This window comes from Sesamum indicum, linkage group LG5 (assembly GCF_026168435.1).
Source record: "Sesamum indicum cultivar Baizhima isolate 11 linkage group LG5, ASM2616843v1, whole genome shotgun sequence".
Classification (NCBI taxonomy): domain Eukaryota; kingdom Viridiplantae; phylum Streptophyta; class Magnoliopsida; order Lamiales; family Pedaliaceae; genus Sesamum; species Sesamum indicum.
The window spans coordinates 2127814-2142790 of NC_142661.1; the positions used below are offsets into that span (position 1 = coordinate 2127814).

At 37.6% G+C, this 14977-nt stretch overlaps 3 protein-coding genes across 4 annotated transcripts; 1 reads left to right on the forward strand and 2 right to left on the reverse strand.

Moving 5' to 3' along the window:
• Positions 1-634: 634 nt before the first annotated feature.
• On the reverse strand, positions 635-2751 carry LOC105162741 (calmodulin-7). Of its 2 annotated transcripts, XM_088880626.1 has the most exons (3): positions 2734-2751; positions 2409-2615; positions 635-1340 (listed from the first exon to the last, which is right to left on the reverse strand). In XM_088880626.1, the coding sequence occupies exons 2-3, from the start codon at positions 2482-2484 to the stop codon at positions 967-969; spliced, it is 450 nt and encodes a 149-aa protein (XP_088736752.1). In that variant the 5' UTR covers positions 2485-2615; positions 2734-2751; the 3' UTR covers positions 635-966. The 2 variants fall into 2 exon arrangements, with proteins under 2 accessions (XP_088736752.1, XP_011079163.1); XM_011080861.3 differs by lacking the exon at positions 2734-2751 and having other exon boundaries at positions 2409-2727.
• Positions 2752-5261: 2510 nt separating this feature from the next.
• Positions 5262-8184, forward strand: LOC105162740 (leucine-rich repeat protein 1). Its single transcript, XM_011080860.3, has 6 exons — positions 5262-5672; positions 6494-6565; positions 6798-6941; positions 7291-7362; positions 7454-7525; positions 7889-8184. The coding sequence occupies exons 1-6, from the start codon at positions 5461-5463 to the stop codon at positions 7959-7961; spliced, it is 645 nt and encodes a 214-aa protein (XP_011079162.1). The 5' UTR covers positions 5262-5460; the 3' UTR covers positions 7962-8184.
• Positions 8185-8647: 463 nt separating this feature from the next.
• LOC105162739 (uncharacterized) lies at positions 8648-14842 on the reverse strand. The gene is made up of 4 exons (XM_020693908.2): positions 14160-14842; positions 14007-14061; positions 11061-13886; positions 8648-10585 (listed from the first exon to the last, which is right to left on the reverse strand). Exons 3-4 carry the CDS (start codon positions 13842-13844, stop codon positions 8918-8920), a joined length of 4452 nt encoding a protein of 1483 aa, XP_020549567.2. The 5' UTR covers positions 13845-13886; positions 14007-14061; positions 14160-14842; the 3' UTR covers positions 8648-8917.
• Between the last annotated feature and the right edge of the window lie 135 nt (positions 14843-14977).

Below are 14977 nucleotides of genomic sequence, written 5' to 3' on the forward strand. Positions count from 1 at the left end.
CTGTTCCTGGTGATTTAACTGGGAAACTTGACTCCCCCAATATAGTTCAACACTACGTCAGCATTTTGGAAATTTTGTGAGGACGGAAAATAAGTATCAAAATATGAACTGTTGAGGGAAGTTCTTGTGGAAACTAGAATAATTGAACCCAGCCAATCATATGATACGCCAAGTGTTCATAGACATCCCTTCCAAAAAAATTTCTTGTATAAAATCAGACTTGATTGAACCAAATCATTTTTTCTAAAATGTACACCAATCATACGACAAGTTTATTGTAATTACCTTATATTTCAAAATCGACCCAATCAAATTCAAACTAGAATTTCCCTCCACAATGGAATAGATTGTAATGAGTATCCCCTCCACGTAATAGATTGTGGAATGGTAGAACTTCAAGAAAATGGTAGCAATGGGGCTTGAGAAAACATTCAACATTTCTGAAACGATTGAAAATTCACTTCTTGTACAAGCATAGCTAGTACCAAGGGTTGCAAACATCACTAAGCAGAACAAGACCAGTGACTCAGTAATGGCTTCATAACCAGCTCCGAACAGGCGGGTCCGAGCGCCATCCGGGGAATAGTGCAATGCCTCAATAACCCAATAGTCACACAATGCTGGAGAATTCAAGTAGATAAGAAATTTCTTACTGAATCAACCCTTACAAGAACATAAAATTCTTTCCTCACAAAGTCACAAGAAGCTTTAAGGGTGGAATGAGTCTAAAATTGCTGCAAATGAGTCACAAAGCACAAGAAAAAGGAACAGTGAAGAGTCCACCACCATTTTACAACAGATCATTAAAACCTCCGATGACTTATAAACTATGAAATGCAATGATGAAAAGCGAACTAGAAAACCATTACACATACCGACCTTGTTCATCTTTTTTTCTTTTTTCTTTTTTTTTTTTTCCATATTTTGTATTCATAAAGGTTTCTAGGTTGACTGGAGGTGGGGACATCACTTGGCCATCATAACCTTGACAAATTCTTCATAATTGATTTGCCCATCACCATCGACATCTGCTTCCCTAATCATCTCGTCTACTTCCTCATCGGTGAGCTTCTCGCCAAGGTTGGTCATTACATGACGAAGCTCCGCAGCTGAGATGAAACCATTCTGATCCTTGTCAAAAACACGGAATGCCTCTTTAAGCTCCTCTTCGGAGTCAGTATCCTTCATCTTCCTGGCCATGAGGTTCAAGAACTCTGGGAAGTCGATGGTTCCATTACCATCGGCATCAACCTCATTAATCATATCCTGGAGCTCGGCCTCAGTGGGGTTCTGGCCCAGGGATCTCATTACAGTTCCAAGCTCCTTGGTGGTGATGCAACCTACAGACGAGTTTCATAAATAGTTAGTTAAAACAAATACTAAATGTATACAAAACAACAATAAAACAAAAGGCCATAATGTTATTTTCTTTCAGGCTGGGCGCACCCCAAGCAGACTACGGCTTCTTCCAACCTTTAAAATTCATAACAAGCAGACATAACAATGCCAACAAAATCATACTGATACAGCCATCAAAGAAATAGATCATAATCTACAAACAAAGCAAGAAACAATGACAAACAAGTACTTATATCATAAGCATATCATATCAACGGCTTCACAGTTCTCACGAGTATTTCACTTAGCACTTCTACTTGTTTTTGGGATGTCAAACAATAAACTTCGCACGCCTCAAATCAACATAGTATATCAAAGAAGTAAGAAAATACCATCTTAACATATCAAGAATTTGAATTATACAGAGAGCCCCTCTTTGTTCAGCATACTTCATATTTTGTTCTTCACATGTCATTTTACCAACACTTCCACACTTAACATGAACAACCACACTAGAAGATCTATCACACACACACACTCCAAACAAAACATATTCATCTAATTGTGATCCTATCAAGAACCATGAGCTCAACCCAACACCAATACCAGTACAGTCAATATGGACTAATACAGTCCAACCAAAATCAGGTCGCGAAACCTGTTCCAAGTACAGTTTCCAAGGCCATAGCTTTATATCAAACTTGAATATAATCCTAGGTATTGAACTTCTTATATAATCAAGCTAAGAAAATATTTCCTCAACAGCCAAGAGAACCCACATCATCTGAAGCCCCAAAACAATACCCCTCTGAACCCTAAAGTCGAGCAATTAAAAAGCTAACCCACGGCTATATCTAAATCAGGGGAAACGATATTTTCCAATCAAAAAGGGAATAAGCAATCAGATCTGCCCTGAAAACAAAAACCCGACATCCAAAATACAAACACCCACAACCTATATACAAATAAATCACACACAACCACCCAACAGAGACATGTATAAAATTCGATAACAAGATTTATGTAAATATGGAACCGCGGTAAGATGAGAGAAAACAATGAGATCGAACCATCTCCATCCTTATCAAAAAGGCTGAAGGCCTCCTTGAACTCAGAGATCTGGTCATCAGTCAACTGATCCGCCATTTCTCCTTCTCCTCTCAAACTTGTTCACCGAATTTTCCTTTGGTTTTTCTTGCCCCGTGGGCTTTGAGATTTCTCGTAGAGAAAGATGGTTCTGGAAAATGAGATGGGCTCTCTCTGATTTTTCCCTTTTTCTAGCAAAACAAGTCAGCGTTATATATCAGCCAAACTGTCAAACAAATGTTACGTTGGAGAGAAAAGGACAGACACTATTCAACAGCGTGGATAAACATAGAAATTCCAATCTCTAACCTCATAAATCCCGCTGCTATTTCCTCTTTAATCTTCCCATTTATTAAAATCGATTGATTGATTACCACCCCTCTCTCTCTCTCTCTCTCTCTCTCTCTCTCTCTTCCACAACGCAATCGAGACGCGTATACGCGGTTCTTACGCGGTGTCTCCACGTTGACTTCTGCCGCGTACGCCTCTCTGAGCTCCAAGTCCATTGAACTTGGGCTTAATTATAGTGTGTGGCCCAATGTTGTAACTTGGGCTTCTTGTGAAGGTTAGGCTTTGGATTCACCATAATTTTTACATCAGCAAACTCTTCCGAAATTTGATATAATTATAATTATTTTATTATCATTTAAAAAATTATTAATATTTTTAATTATTTAATAAAATTATGTAATTTTTTAATAAAAGCATAAAAATACCCACTTTGCGCTTACTATTCTTCTAAAGAAAAATGTGTAAAAAAAAGAAAGAATGATGATACGAAATTTCATTCTTGTCCTTCTAGTCCATAAAGAGAAATTAGAATATTTTAAAAAATAAATAAAATTATTTCATAATTTATAAAAATATTTTGTTCAGTTCACTACAAAAATATTTTATAATATACTATTTAAACTTAATAATTTAAAAAGAATGAAATTTAAGATAAATTATTTTTATTATCAAGAAGATGATTTGACATAAGACCAAAAGAAAAACCCAAGTACAAAATCTATAAGTAATATCCCCCCCCCCCCACCCTACCCCACCCCACCCTCACACACAAAGATCCAACAAATAGGGAACCCTATTCCCTTCATCACTAATCAAAGCCATCATTCATGACTTGGTCAAATAATCAGTGCTATTGGAGCAATAATTGAGAGAAGAAAAGGAAAGGACAAGAATGAGGGAACAATCTTCAAGTCAATTTGGTCTTCCTATAAGGGACAACACCTCACCCATAACATTAAATCCATCACCAAAACCACACCTAATTTCACACCATTTTTCCAGTGAGGTCTATCATAATCGGTGAAGTTATGATCTCAAAATCATGAAATTATGAATTTAAATTTTACAAATATAAAAATTTTAATAATAACCACTGATTTATTTATATTTATAGTGATCGATTATATATACATATTTTTACGAGCCATTTTTCAAGGACTTGGTGATTTATAGAGTAATATCATAATACTCTAAGGAAAAAAAGAAATATTATTTTTTGGGATAGTTTGTGGTGTTGTTAATAATTTTGGGTAAATTACATCAGCATCCTCTTAAAATTAAGTTTAATTATATAAATACTATTTTTATTGCGCACTGATGTAGTTTTCTTGGTATGTATTTGAAACTTTTTTTATTCCTGATGGGCTGTCAATGTAAATTATAATATAATAAAAGTCGGTATACTTGTAAATTTGTAATCTTGTAAAGAGGTAAGAAAAAAACTTTACTTTTTTCAACAATTAGCAACAAATATTGCAACTTGAGAAAGGGGGGGAAAAAAGTAAATTATATTGACACTTTTGACGTTGAGTCAAAATATTCAAATATTTTTTGTTTTTTTATAGAATTATAGCTACAAGGTTTAAAGTTACAGTAGTAATTACAACTATACCCTCTATTCAAAAATAAAATTTATATATATACCTTTTAAAAACTATTACACTAACACCGCTAAGCGATTGTAGCTGTAATTTTGTAAAAGTTAGGGCAACACCCCTCAGGGGTGTAACTATAATTTTGAAAAGTTAGAGAATATTTGTGTATTTTAGCTTAACCCTAGGGATATTATTATAATTTATCCAATCAAAATCGTTTAACTTTTAAAAAAAATATTGATTTAAGTTTTTTTCTATAAGAAGTAATTAATGATAATTTCACCTAAATTCTTTGTGTTTAACATTTGTTCCTGTCTAACAAATATACTTCTCAATTTGTCAAAATCTATAAAATTTGCTGATATCAATAAAAAATTTAAGAAAAATATTTATTTACCATAATTGATTTATTACTAACATATTGCAGATCAAACAAATAACTTTTGATTAAACCACCCTTATACATCTTCACACGATAATAGACACAAAGAGACATATCTTCGCCCTAATAAAGGTATTTGGTCAGAAAAAATTTATCTGATTATTCAGAGTAAATATGAATTTTCATTTAACTTTTTTACGAATATCAATAAATTTGGTGAGAAACAGAGGACGCATTTATCAAAATATGATTTTTTAAATGACTGAGGATCTATGTACGATCAGAACTAACCTTATGAAAGGCGATGTAATTATCTTATAATCTATACTATATATTAAGGGAGAGCACTGCTTTAATGTCTCTTATATTTTTAGTATGCTATTTTTTTTTCCGCCGGATAATTTTCATTTTTCTCACACGAGTAGTAAAAAATATATTTTCGTAAATAGTTATTTATTTTTAATTAATATTTTTTTATTTTAAATATTATCTTTTAAAATTATATGTTTTTTTAATTATACCACAATTAAAAAATTCAATATTTTTGTAGAGATAACATAGTGTTAAGGGACATAGAAAAAGTAGAGAAGATTCCGTCATCTCTTTTGTTCCCCTTTTCATTCCCCAAACACCCGATTCTTCGCTAACATTTCATCGATCAACGCTGCAAAGGCGAACAGTACTTGCAACTGAAAAGAGATATATCAAATCCCCAAAAGGGGAGTACAACTGCTGAGCCGGAGAGCTTGGTACGAATCTGAGGGAGCTATGGCCGCCATCCATGTCTTGGTATTTGTTGCCCTAACTGTTCTTTCGTTGTGCCTGCTGGCGAGTGCGAATTCCGAGGGTGACGCGCTCTACGCGCTTCGCCGGAGCTTGTCGGACCCGGATAAGGTGCTTCAGAGCTGGGATCCGAACCTCGTAAACCCCTGCACCTGGTTTCATGTCACTTGCAACCAAGACAACCGCGTTACCCGTGTGTATGTATTTATTTGGATTTGCGGGTTTGCGTGTAGCTGGTGTTTGCTTCTCGGATTTTTCGGTTTATTTTGTATTTTATTTTATTTTTGGTATGGATTTGAAGGAAAAATAATTCATTTTTATTGGCTAGTTAAGGAGAGAAGTAAGTTCGATCAGTGGTCTTTGTTATATGTGTGGATATGTGCCATTTGGTATTGATTTGATTAAGTTCTCAGGAAATATGCGGCGAAGTTTTTGTCGTTGCAATTCAATTGATTTTGTTCATTTGGTGGATAAATTCTTGAAATTACCATTCTTTTTTTTTTTAAAGATTTAGGTGCTTAGTTCTTCAAAATGGTGCCTTTAACTTACGTTTGCCGTTTTACTGAAAAACATGATTATGTTCTATGGGTTTTTGTCTTTTGTTAGTTTGCTTGATAGAAATTTGGTGTTTTGGGAGGAGGTGGATAGTGCAATTTGTTCCTTAAGATGTGTAAGATACTATTTTCTCTACTGATTTTGATAAATTTTGACTGGGTGAGTGGTATGAAATTTTATTTTGATTCTAGGAAAACTAAATTTGTTCACGTGGAAAGGATCTTCTGCGAGGCTGTTTGTTCAATCTTGGTTCATGCCAAAGGCAATTAGGTGCCTGATTTTTTCCTGTCCCCAGAATGCAAACCCTTGACTTTCCTTTTGATGTTCCGGGGACTGTATTAATTATTTACATATCAATTTCGATCAATGTTTCATTTCCCCTCATGTTTATGGATTTGGGTCTTTTTAGCGTGCTTTGTGATGCTCGTGACTCTCCAACTTATCATGGTTATCATTTGGCTAGGGACCTTGGCAACTCAAATTTGTCTGGTCATCTGGTGCCTGAGCTTGGGAAACTTGATCATCTGCAGTATCTGTGAGTATCATGTGAGACTTCCATTTTGGTTTATGTTGGCTGATCTGTGTGACTGTTAGTGAATAAATATTCCTTGTTACATGATATACTGGTGTTTCTGCAGCAGGTATTATATTTTGCCAGTTTACATTTGAACTCATGTTTATCAAAAAATTTCATCTGTTTTGTTTCCTTCACAGCACGTCTTTTCTAGCATTGCAGCATACTAAAACCAGACATCTTTGACTTGCAGAGAGCTTTACAAGAATAAGATTCAAGGATCAATTCCAGTTGAGCTTGGTAACTTGAAGAGCCTAATAAGTTTGGATCTCTACAACAACAATATATCTGGAAGAATACCTCCATCACTGGGAAACTTGAAGTCTCTTGTCTTCCTGTAAGTTTGTCATCAGTCTGAATCATTCATATGGTGTTGATTTTATATGGGCTCGTAGTTATAGAAGTTAGTTCTGTTCATCTCTGGTGGGTTTTCTAATGGGAGTTTGACCAACTGGAGGTTAACTTTTCTAGCTCCATGCACCTTTGTGAGAATAAGATTGCATAGTGAGTGCTTATTTCAGTGCAATGTGTTCACATCTGGAGCACTTTACTTCAGCTTTAATATATCGATTTTCTCGTCGAGGTTGATGTCTGTCCTCCCTTCTATACCACATCCTTATCATGTGAATGTTCAAATTACTCAAGCACTTATTGTGAATTGAATAAGCGTGTTTATGATTTGACAGGCGTCTCAATGATAATCAGCTAAATGGGCCAATCCCAAAGTCACTTGCTAGTATATCTACCTTGAAAGTTGTGTAAGTGGTTCTTGATTTTGACTAATAACTTTACTTCTACGTACTTCGTTTTATGTAAATGGTTATTAGATGTTTGCATTTGTTTATGCAGGGATGTCTCTAATAATAACTTGTGTGGTCCAATACCGACTACTGGTTCATTTGAGCACATCCCCTTAAATAAGTAAGACTCTTGATCCATAGCTTTGTTAGAACACCTGTGCCAATTTTTGTCTTACGCGCGCGCACATACACGTGCAAGTGCACTGGTGAATAAGGCACTTGTGGGCATACCTTCTGATTACCCATTTCATTTCTTTTTTCTTTTTTTATGTTCCCATTTAACGAACTTATTTTATAGTCTTCTGAATCATCCATGTTTCAGTTGATTATGCAATTCAAAACGTGCATCTATATTTAGGCTGGGAACATCTTTCATGTCCTCCCAGTATTTGCATCAGTCTCTTTTCTCTCTTTAGTTTCCCCTATATGACTCAGTTTTATGTTAGCTTATTGAGTTTTGATGACTTGTCCTCTGTATTTGCAGCTTTGAGAACAACCCTCGTCTGGAAGGTCCAGAGCTGCAGGGACTTGCTAGTTATGACACAAACTGCTCATAGAAAAATTGTTGAAGAAGCAGAACTTTGCTGCTACTCCTTGTTCTCCCAAGTCATGCTTCTTCTTTGAAAAAATATGTTCAAGTTGGTGTGTGTATGCAATATGATGCCTAGTATCATAAGCTTTTGTAGTTGCCAGTCTAGATGAAGGTATTTTATGAGCAACAATGAAAAATCCTGTAAAATTTTCATACTGCCATTAGTTGGAACTGTACTTTATGTTGTATCAGAGTCTTATGGGCCAAATGTTGCAAATATAGGATTTGGAAGGCGAAAAGAACGTGACAAAATAAAGAGAAAATTACAAAAACATTTCCACCTTTCAGTTCCAATTTCTGTTCTGGACATCATCTATTCTCTTGAGGAAAATTGGGAATTCTTACAGTAAGTCACTTTTAGCAATCTGCCTATGAAATTAGGTCATAATCTGGAGCCAGCTTAGGTAGTAGTAAATGCTGAATTTGCCTAGAAATCCTTTTCACGCACAACAGGCATAGCAGATCATAAAATCACTTCCTGCTGCCAGAAATCTGAAGATAAGGTAAACTATTGACATATTCATAAGTCTGCTGTTTGAATAAAGGAATAGAAGTCCTCCCCAAATTTTCATGTTCAGGAAGAAGGAAATTTTTCATGTTCAGGAAGAAGGAAATTTTTCAGCTAGAAAGATGCTCGTAACAGAGATGGAATTTACTCCATATTCATAAAAACTTCGCTCAAACTGACGTTGTACACCCAAAAATACAGTACACAATTTCATCGGTTGATGACAAGAACCTTTTTACCCCAATGTCGAAGCACTATTTAACGAATATAACGTCTGTGCATATACTACAGCGACCATCTTGCCAGTTAACTAAAGCAACTAACATAAATCTGCTTACAGAACTGAATGAACTCGATTCGGAATTGGAATTCTTTTTAGAAATTTACCTTTTTCCTTCATCAGATGTAGTTGTTCACAAGTCTGATGGTGCTCTGAATCTATGGTCCCTCTTTTCAGTAGCAATGATGCTGATTTCTTTTAAACTTGCCAACGACGAACCTATTTTTTGTGCCTCCACCCTTACTGATCCATCAGGGCTGCTTGTATCTCTTACACTTGGCTCCTTGCCCATAAATGAAACTTTCTCTTCCTTAACTTCTGCCAATCCATTGTTGTTGCTGCTGAGTTCTTTTCCACTTGTCTCCTTGTCCATATACGAGCCTGTTTTTTCTGCCTCAGCGTCTATCGATCCACCACTGCTGCTAGTTTCTTTCACACTTGCCTCCGTTGGTTTTTCAACCTTAACATATACTGATCCATCAGTGCTGCTGCTTTCTTTTGCACTTGCCTGTAGTTGTTCTGTCTTTGTTTCTACTAATCCAGCACTACTGCTGATTTCTTCTAAACCTGACTCCTTTTCTGCCTCTACTTCTGTTGATCCAGCATCGCTGCTGATTTCTTCTGCACTCAGCTCCTTCATTCTTTCTACCTTGACCTCTACTGATCCAACACTGCCATTTATTTCTTTTGCACTTGCCTCCTTGCCCACAGAAGAACCTGCCTGTTCTGCCTTGACTTCTGCTGATCCATCATTGCCACTGTTTCCATTTGGACTTAGCCCCTTTTCTTTTTCTACCTTGACTTGTGCAGATCCATCATTACCGCTGTTTTCTCCTACACTTGCTTGTTTCAGTTTTTCTGTCTCGACTTCTACTGATCTGGTATCGCTGCTTATTTCTTTTCTACTTGTCCCCTTTGGTGTTTCTGCGTTGACTTTTGTTGATCCAACATTGCTGCCAATTCCTTCTACACTTGTCTCCTTGCCCACAGATGAACCAGGTTTTTCCTCCTTCACTTCCACTGATCCATCACTGGTTTTTGGCTTCGGCTCTTTCTCCAAGTTACCATCTACAGCTTTCATTGGAGGCAAACTTGTACTTTCTGAAGCAGTGGTTTTAGCAACATGCACTTCAGAAGTTCCTTGAGTTTCTCCTGAATCAACCACACGCAGAAAGTCATTTACTGGATCAGGAAATTCGCGACTCCCTACGCTGCCATCATTAACTTTCTTATTTCCCAAATTAGCGTCTCTCGCTTCAAGAATTGTTGGCTCATGAGCAGAGTCCTTTCTACTTGTCTTTATGTACAGTTTACGACTCTCAAAATGCTCAGCTATGGTCTCACCAGTTACCGGTTCAGTTCGGTGTTGAACCAAAAGAACGGGCTTTTCAATCTCCTTATCACCAAACTGTTTATGTACCACATTGATATCTTCAACTTTAGGCATTCCAGAAGCTGCAGCCCTATCAACCTGACAGTGATCAGAAGCCTTAGCACTTTGCACCATGACTTCAGTTCCCCCAGATGTTGATTCAGCTTTCTTGGGAATTTCTTTGAACTCATTTGATCCGGATCCCCGTTCTATGACATGAACATCCCCAGCATTTTCTAAGTCTGACAACAGTCCTTCATCAATTTCCTTGGTAGCTTCCTCAGAAGCAGTGGATGGCATGGAACTATAGTCAGGAGTAAATGGAGAATTGATATTTGGTGATCGATCACTGTCAAGCTCATAGATCTCTTGTATGTTCAAATCCACATGTCGCATCCTCTCACATGAATCAACCGGAGTGTTTGGCACCTGCATAGGTGAGACAAGATTATTGGGTTTTCTCTATATTAATCATAGCCATGCAAACAAGTTCATAAATGTATTTATGTAGGCAGCGACAGAGAACAACAAAAAGTTTAGAATGGCTGTTCCTAAATCAGCTTATAAAAACCTGAAACAGTAATCATTTTCTTTTAAGGTAAAGGTGGCAAATATCATCTGATTAGGTGTATCAAAGTATAAAGAAAAAGGTTCTGCAGGTGCATTAAAGAAACTTTTTTGCATCTCAGGAAGCAATCAACTTATCATGTAAAAGGTTTTGGTCGTTACTGCAGAATGTGGACACCCTTGTCTGTTGAATAAATATATGTCCATCACTAAAGAGTACAATATGTTAGAAACATAGCACTAGAGGTTCGCATATCAAGCTCACATCACAATTAAGTAATGCTCTTAACAGGGAGTAGTACATTGTAACTATAAAAAGCATTATAGTTTCAGTTACCTGCACTTCTTCGACATGTTCAAAGTTCGGCTCATGCATCCCTGCATCATAAAAGGTAGGTGTGTTTGCTCCAGCCGAAGGTGTAGACATTAACCTCTCATTTGCTTCATGGAAAACTTCAGCATGAGAATTTGATGATACAACGGTTTCTTTCTTGTCAATGAAACGTTCCTCTTCTCGTCGACCCTTAAATGGTAGTACTGTTACAGTAAGGAGAGACTCTGTTTTGGAAATTTGTAAATGTTTTTCCTGCTCTGATTCACCTAGACTTTTATCACCAGAAGAACTAGAACTGGGACCTTGATCCCCTGTACGTTGATCCATATGTTTTTCCTCTAGCGGAGCTTTAACACATGATTTGTAGGGCACTGCTGGAACACCTTGACTTTCGCATCTCTGATCAGCTCCTGAGACATCAGAGCTTGTATTATCATTTTGTCCATCATTATCTACTCGTCCAGAGTCAAGGTCACCTGCTAGATGAAGCTTCAACAGTTCTGGCAACGTCATGATCTCCTTCTCTTTTTCCTGACCAATCACATCAGGATCTCTCTCGACAAATGTTACTGTCCGTTTGACCACCACGGGTGCAAAACTCGGATCAGACTCTGCATGCAGATCAAAAGAGCTAGAGGCGAATGAGAAGCTCTTCCTGATTGCGGGGGGGCTTGTATCATAAACAGGCTCCTTCTGAGGGACTTCATCAACCAGGGGACTGGTAGCACTCAGATCAGTGCTTCCCACTGAATTTTGTCTTAAGATGTCCAGCGCTCCTACGCCTTCAGTTTCACCTTTTGTCTCTGTGAAGACCCTTTCACTCACTTCTGAAAATGATGACGATCTTGAACTTGTACTGTACCTCTTATCGATCAACGATTCTTCTTCTGAAGATTGGCTTCCATGTCCAATCTGCTCGGAGACATGCTTTATCTCAGAGATCAGCTTTGGTTCCTGAGGTACATCTTCTTCAGAGGCTCCCGTCTTGGAAACAAGCTCTTGACCAACCGATGACTGCTTTAGAATGACTTCTTCAGTCCTCGAAATCACCTCTATCTCTCGAGGATTATCTTCTGCAGGCTTCTGCTCTTCCAGCTCCTCGACCGAACCAACTGATTCTGTTTCAGAAATAGAACTCGCTTTGGAGTCACTCAGTTCACTTGATTGGCGTAGAAATGATGAATAGCTTGATTCTTCTGGAATCATCTGTACTGGAACAAAGTAGGGCCTCAATCTGAATTCTTGCTTCTCTTGTTTGTTTTGTGCAAAAACTGCAGGTCCTACATTAAAACTCTCATGTCTTCTAAAGAATGATTCTCTTGATTGCGATGTTGTAAACTCCTCTTGAAATCCATCTCCCATTATATTTGACTTCTCTTCACTTGACTCAAAAGGAATATCAAAGGGGTTCCTTCTTGGTAATAAACTAGAAGGAGCTGAACCAGGAACTGGAGGTAGTCCTGAATTGTAGTAAGAATCATTAGGAACATCGAACGGGTTTTGTCTTGTTGTCGTGATGGGCGCAATATGGAATGGAGAATCAGAACTTTCAAAGTCTATCAAGTTTATTTCTGGCACCATGCTCATATACTTCCGTGCTCTCCTCCTCATGATCACATTCTCCAACCGTTGGTTCCTTTCAATCTCAGAACTCCCCAAATCCATGAGATTCTTTTGGTCCTCTTCTGTCCATGTAATGGCAGACTTCGTAAGTTCTTCCTTTTCTGGTGCTTCATCATCTTCATTGTCATCGTCTGCTTGATTGTCAGTTTCATCATCCAACTCATTACTACTGGCACTGGATTGTGGAGACCGTCCACGTGCTGCCTCAGAGCCATGACGTGACATTTCAGCAGGCTGTGGAGCATCATCATCCAAAAGGGGATGAAGCTCATCAAGCATTGGCATTATGTCAGCCACTGAGGCGTCTGGAGACGAACTCTCAGCCTGATCAGTCCCAGAATCCGAAGCATCGTCATGTTCCTCACTCTCATCATCATCCACATCCTCATCCTCATCCTCATCCCCATCCTCATCCTCTGGGTCATCTACATGTTTCCAAGGAGAATGAGGAGGAGACTCCAGCAAATCCACATTCACCATCTCAGAATCAAAGGAATCTGCATCTGATTTCTCATTGTCTGATCCTGCATGTTCATCATTCACCTTTCGGGCAGATGCATAATGATTCGGCATGGCCTCTCCATCACTATGTCTCTCTTCGTTCCCTTCACTTTTACTCTTGCTTCTCTTATCACCAACCTCTCTATTTCCTTCCCTAACTCTATCATTCTCTGATCCAACTCCACAAGATCCTTTGTCAACAAATAAAGAAGTATCATTTGAACTACCCTCTCTACAAATTTCACCAAGCTTACTTACTGGCAAACTCGGTTCTTCCGTTGCCTGCAGTGCTACATCCCTTCTTTTCTCACTTTGTCTTTCAACATTATGTCTCAAACTTTTCTCAACAACAACGTCTTCTCCTGACTCCCCATTCTTAATCGACCCAGCCTCGCATGTTTTCCTATCTTCTATCTCAAGTTCAGGTATATTTGGCTGCCCGAAACTTAAAAGGGTCCCCAGCAAAACAGCAGTGGAGATGAGGACAGGAGAGGCAGACACCAACAATGAGAAAACAAAAGGAAAATATCTGAACAGAAATGCCAAGAGAAACAGTATGCCCACAAGGAATGGATGATTGCAAACTGATCTAAAACAGCCTCTGATCGTAAAGATCACACCTTTCCTCATTTTAATCCCAATCTCCAACAATTTAATGCCCATTTCTTCTTCTGTTTCTCAGAAAATATAATCTTTCCCCTCAATCTGCCATATCAATGAAATTTAGAAACACCCAAATGAATAACGTAATTAGATCAATCAATGCAAATCACTATTCACACACACAAAAGAACTACAGCTGTTAATCACATTTCAAGAACTCACCTCTCCGAATAATGGTTTGAGAATTTGGAGAATCAGATGAGGATTCAATCAGTATCTGGAAACACCCAAAACAGAGGAATATGTGAATACACAGAAAGTAAGTGAATTCATCGGTGGCACAATTGAAAACAGAAAATTTGACCACTACTATACCAGCTTAAAACAGAGATCAATGTCTCAAGGGAAAGAAAATGAAAAACAGCCACCAAGTGTATTCTTGATTTCTTTTCTTTACACTCACTTTCTCTTGTTTTCTTGCCTCAGCGATAGATATATCAAATTTGCATGGGAAAGAGGTCTTGAGAGGGCGGGCATTAACACAAAAAGCAGGAAAATGAGAATGTGAGAGAAAGGAAGTTCTGGGATCTTTTTCTTTCCCTGCCTATTGCTTTCTCTGATAAAAATTTTTCAAAATTTTTTGATTTTGCCCAATTTATGAAACCTTATGTTTGATGGCTTAGCCCAAGTGATGTCAGGGCTGAGCCCCTTTGTAGTAATTCATTGCATGATTTTCTTCATGGCATGGCATAGTGTGGGTAGGGGGTGAGATGGTGATCATTGCTTTCTTGGATTAAGGGCACTCGTTTCCTCTTTTCTTGTTGTGCAATTTGAGTTGATTTTGCTTTCCTGTGAATGGCTGTGATGTATGGGGAGCACAGGACAGGACCGAAACCTTTAATATGTTGTAATAATTGTGATTTGCATTTTAAGACTAGGGATATGTTCTTTTTAACTTTTCAAGAATTGCATTCTTGTATCATGATTACATTTTTGTTTGCAGAAATTGTTTACATCATTTTTCTCTTATAGTTTCTTAGTCTTAATGGAGTTGATTTTTGTCAAAACAAGATTTAGTGGGCTCAACCAAGATGAAATTCATATTAGATGACATACTTTAATTTTAGGAATAACTATGTCTTGATCACTAATATATCATCTATTTATACAAATTTTTCTTATATTTTGCATAA

Coding starts and splice junctions, on each gene's coding strand:
- LOC105162740 (XM_011080860.3), top strand. CDS start 5,461: ATGGCCGCCATCCATGTCTTGGTATTTGTTGCCCTAACTGTTCTTTCG. Junction 5,673..6,493: donor GACAACCGCGTTACCCGTGT/GTATGTATTTAT, acceptor TCATTTGGCTAG/GGACCTTGGCAACTCAAATT. Junction 6,566..6,797: donor CTTGATCATCTGCAGTATCT/GTGAGTATCATG, acceptor TTTGACTTGCAG/AGAGCTTTACAAGAATAAGA.
- LOC105162739 (XM_020693908.2), bottom strand. CDS start 13,844: ATGGGCATTAAATTGTTGGAGATTGGGATTAAAATGAGGAAAGGTGTG. Junction 10,586..11,060: donor AACATGTCGAAGAAGTGCAG/GTAACTGAAACT, acceptor TCACCTATGCAG/GTGCCAAACACTCCGGTTGA.
- LOC105162741 (XM_088880626.1), bottom strand. CDS start 2,484: ATGGCGGATCAGTTGACTGATGACCAGATCTCTGAGTTCAAGGAGGCC. Junction 1,341..2,408: donor TTTTGATAAGGATGGAGATG/GTTCGATCTCAT, acceptor ACTCGTCTGTAG/GTTGCATCACCACCAAGGAG.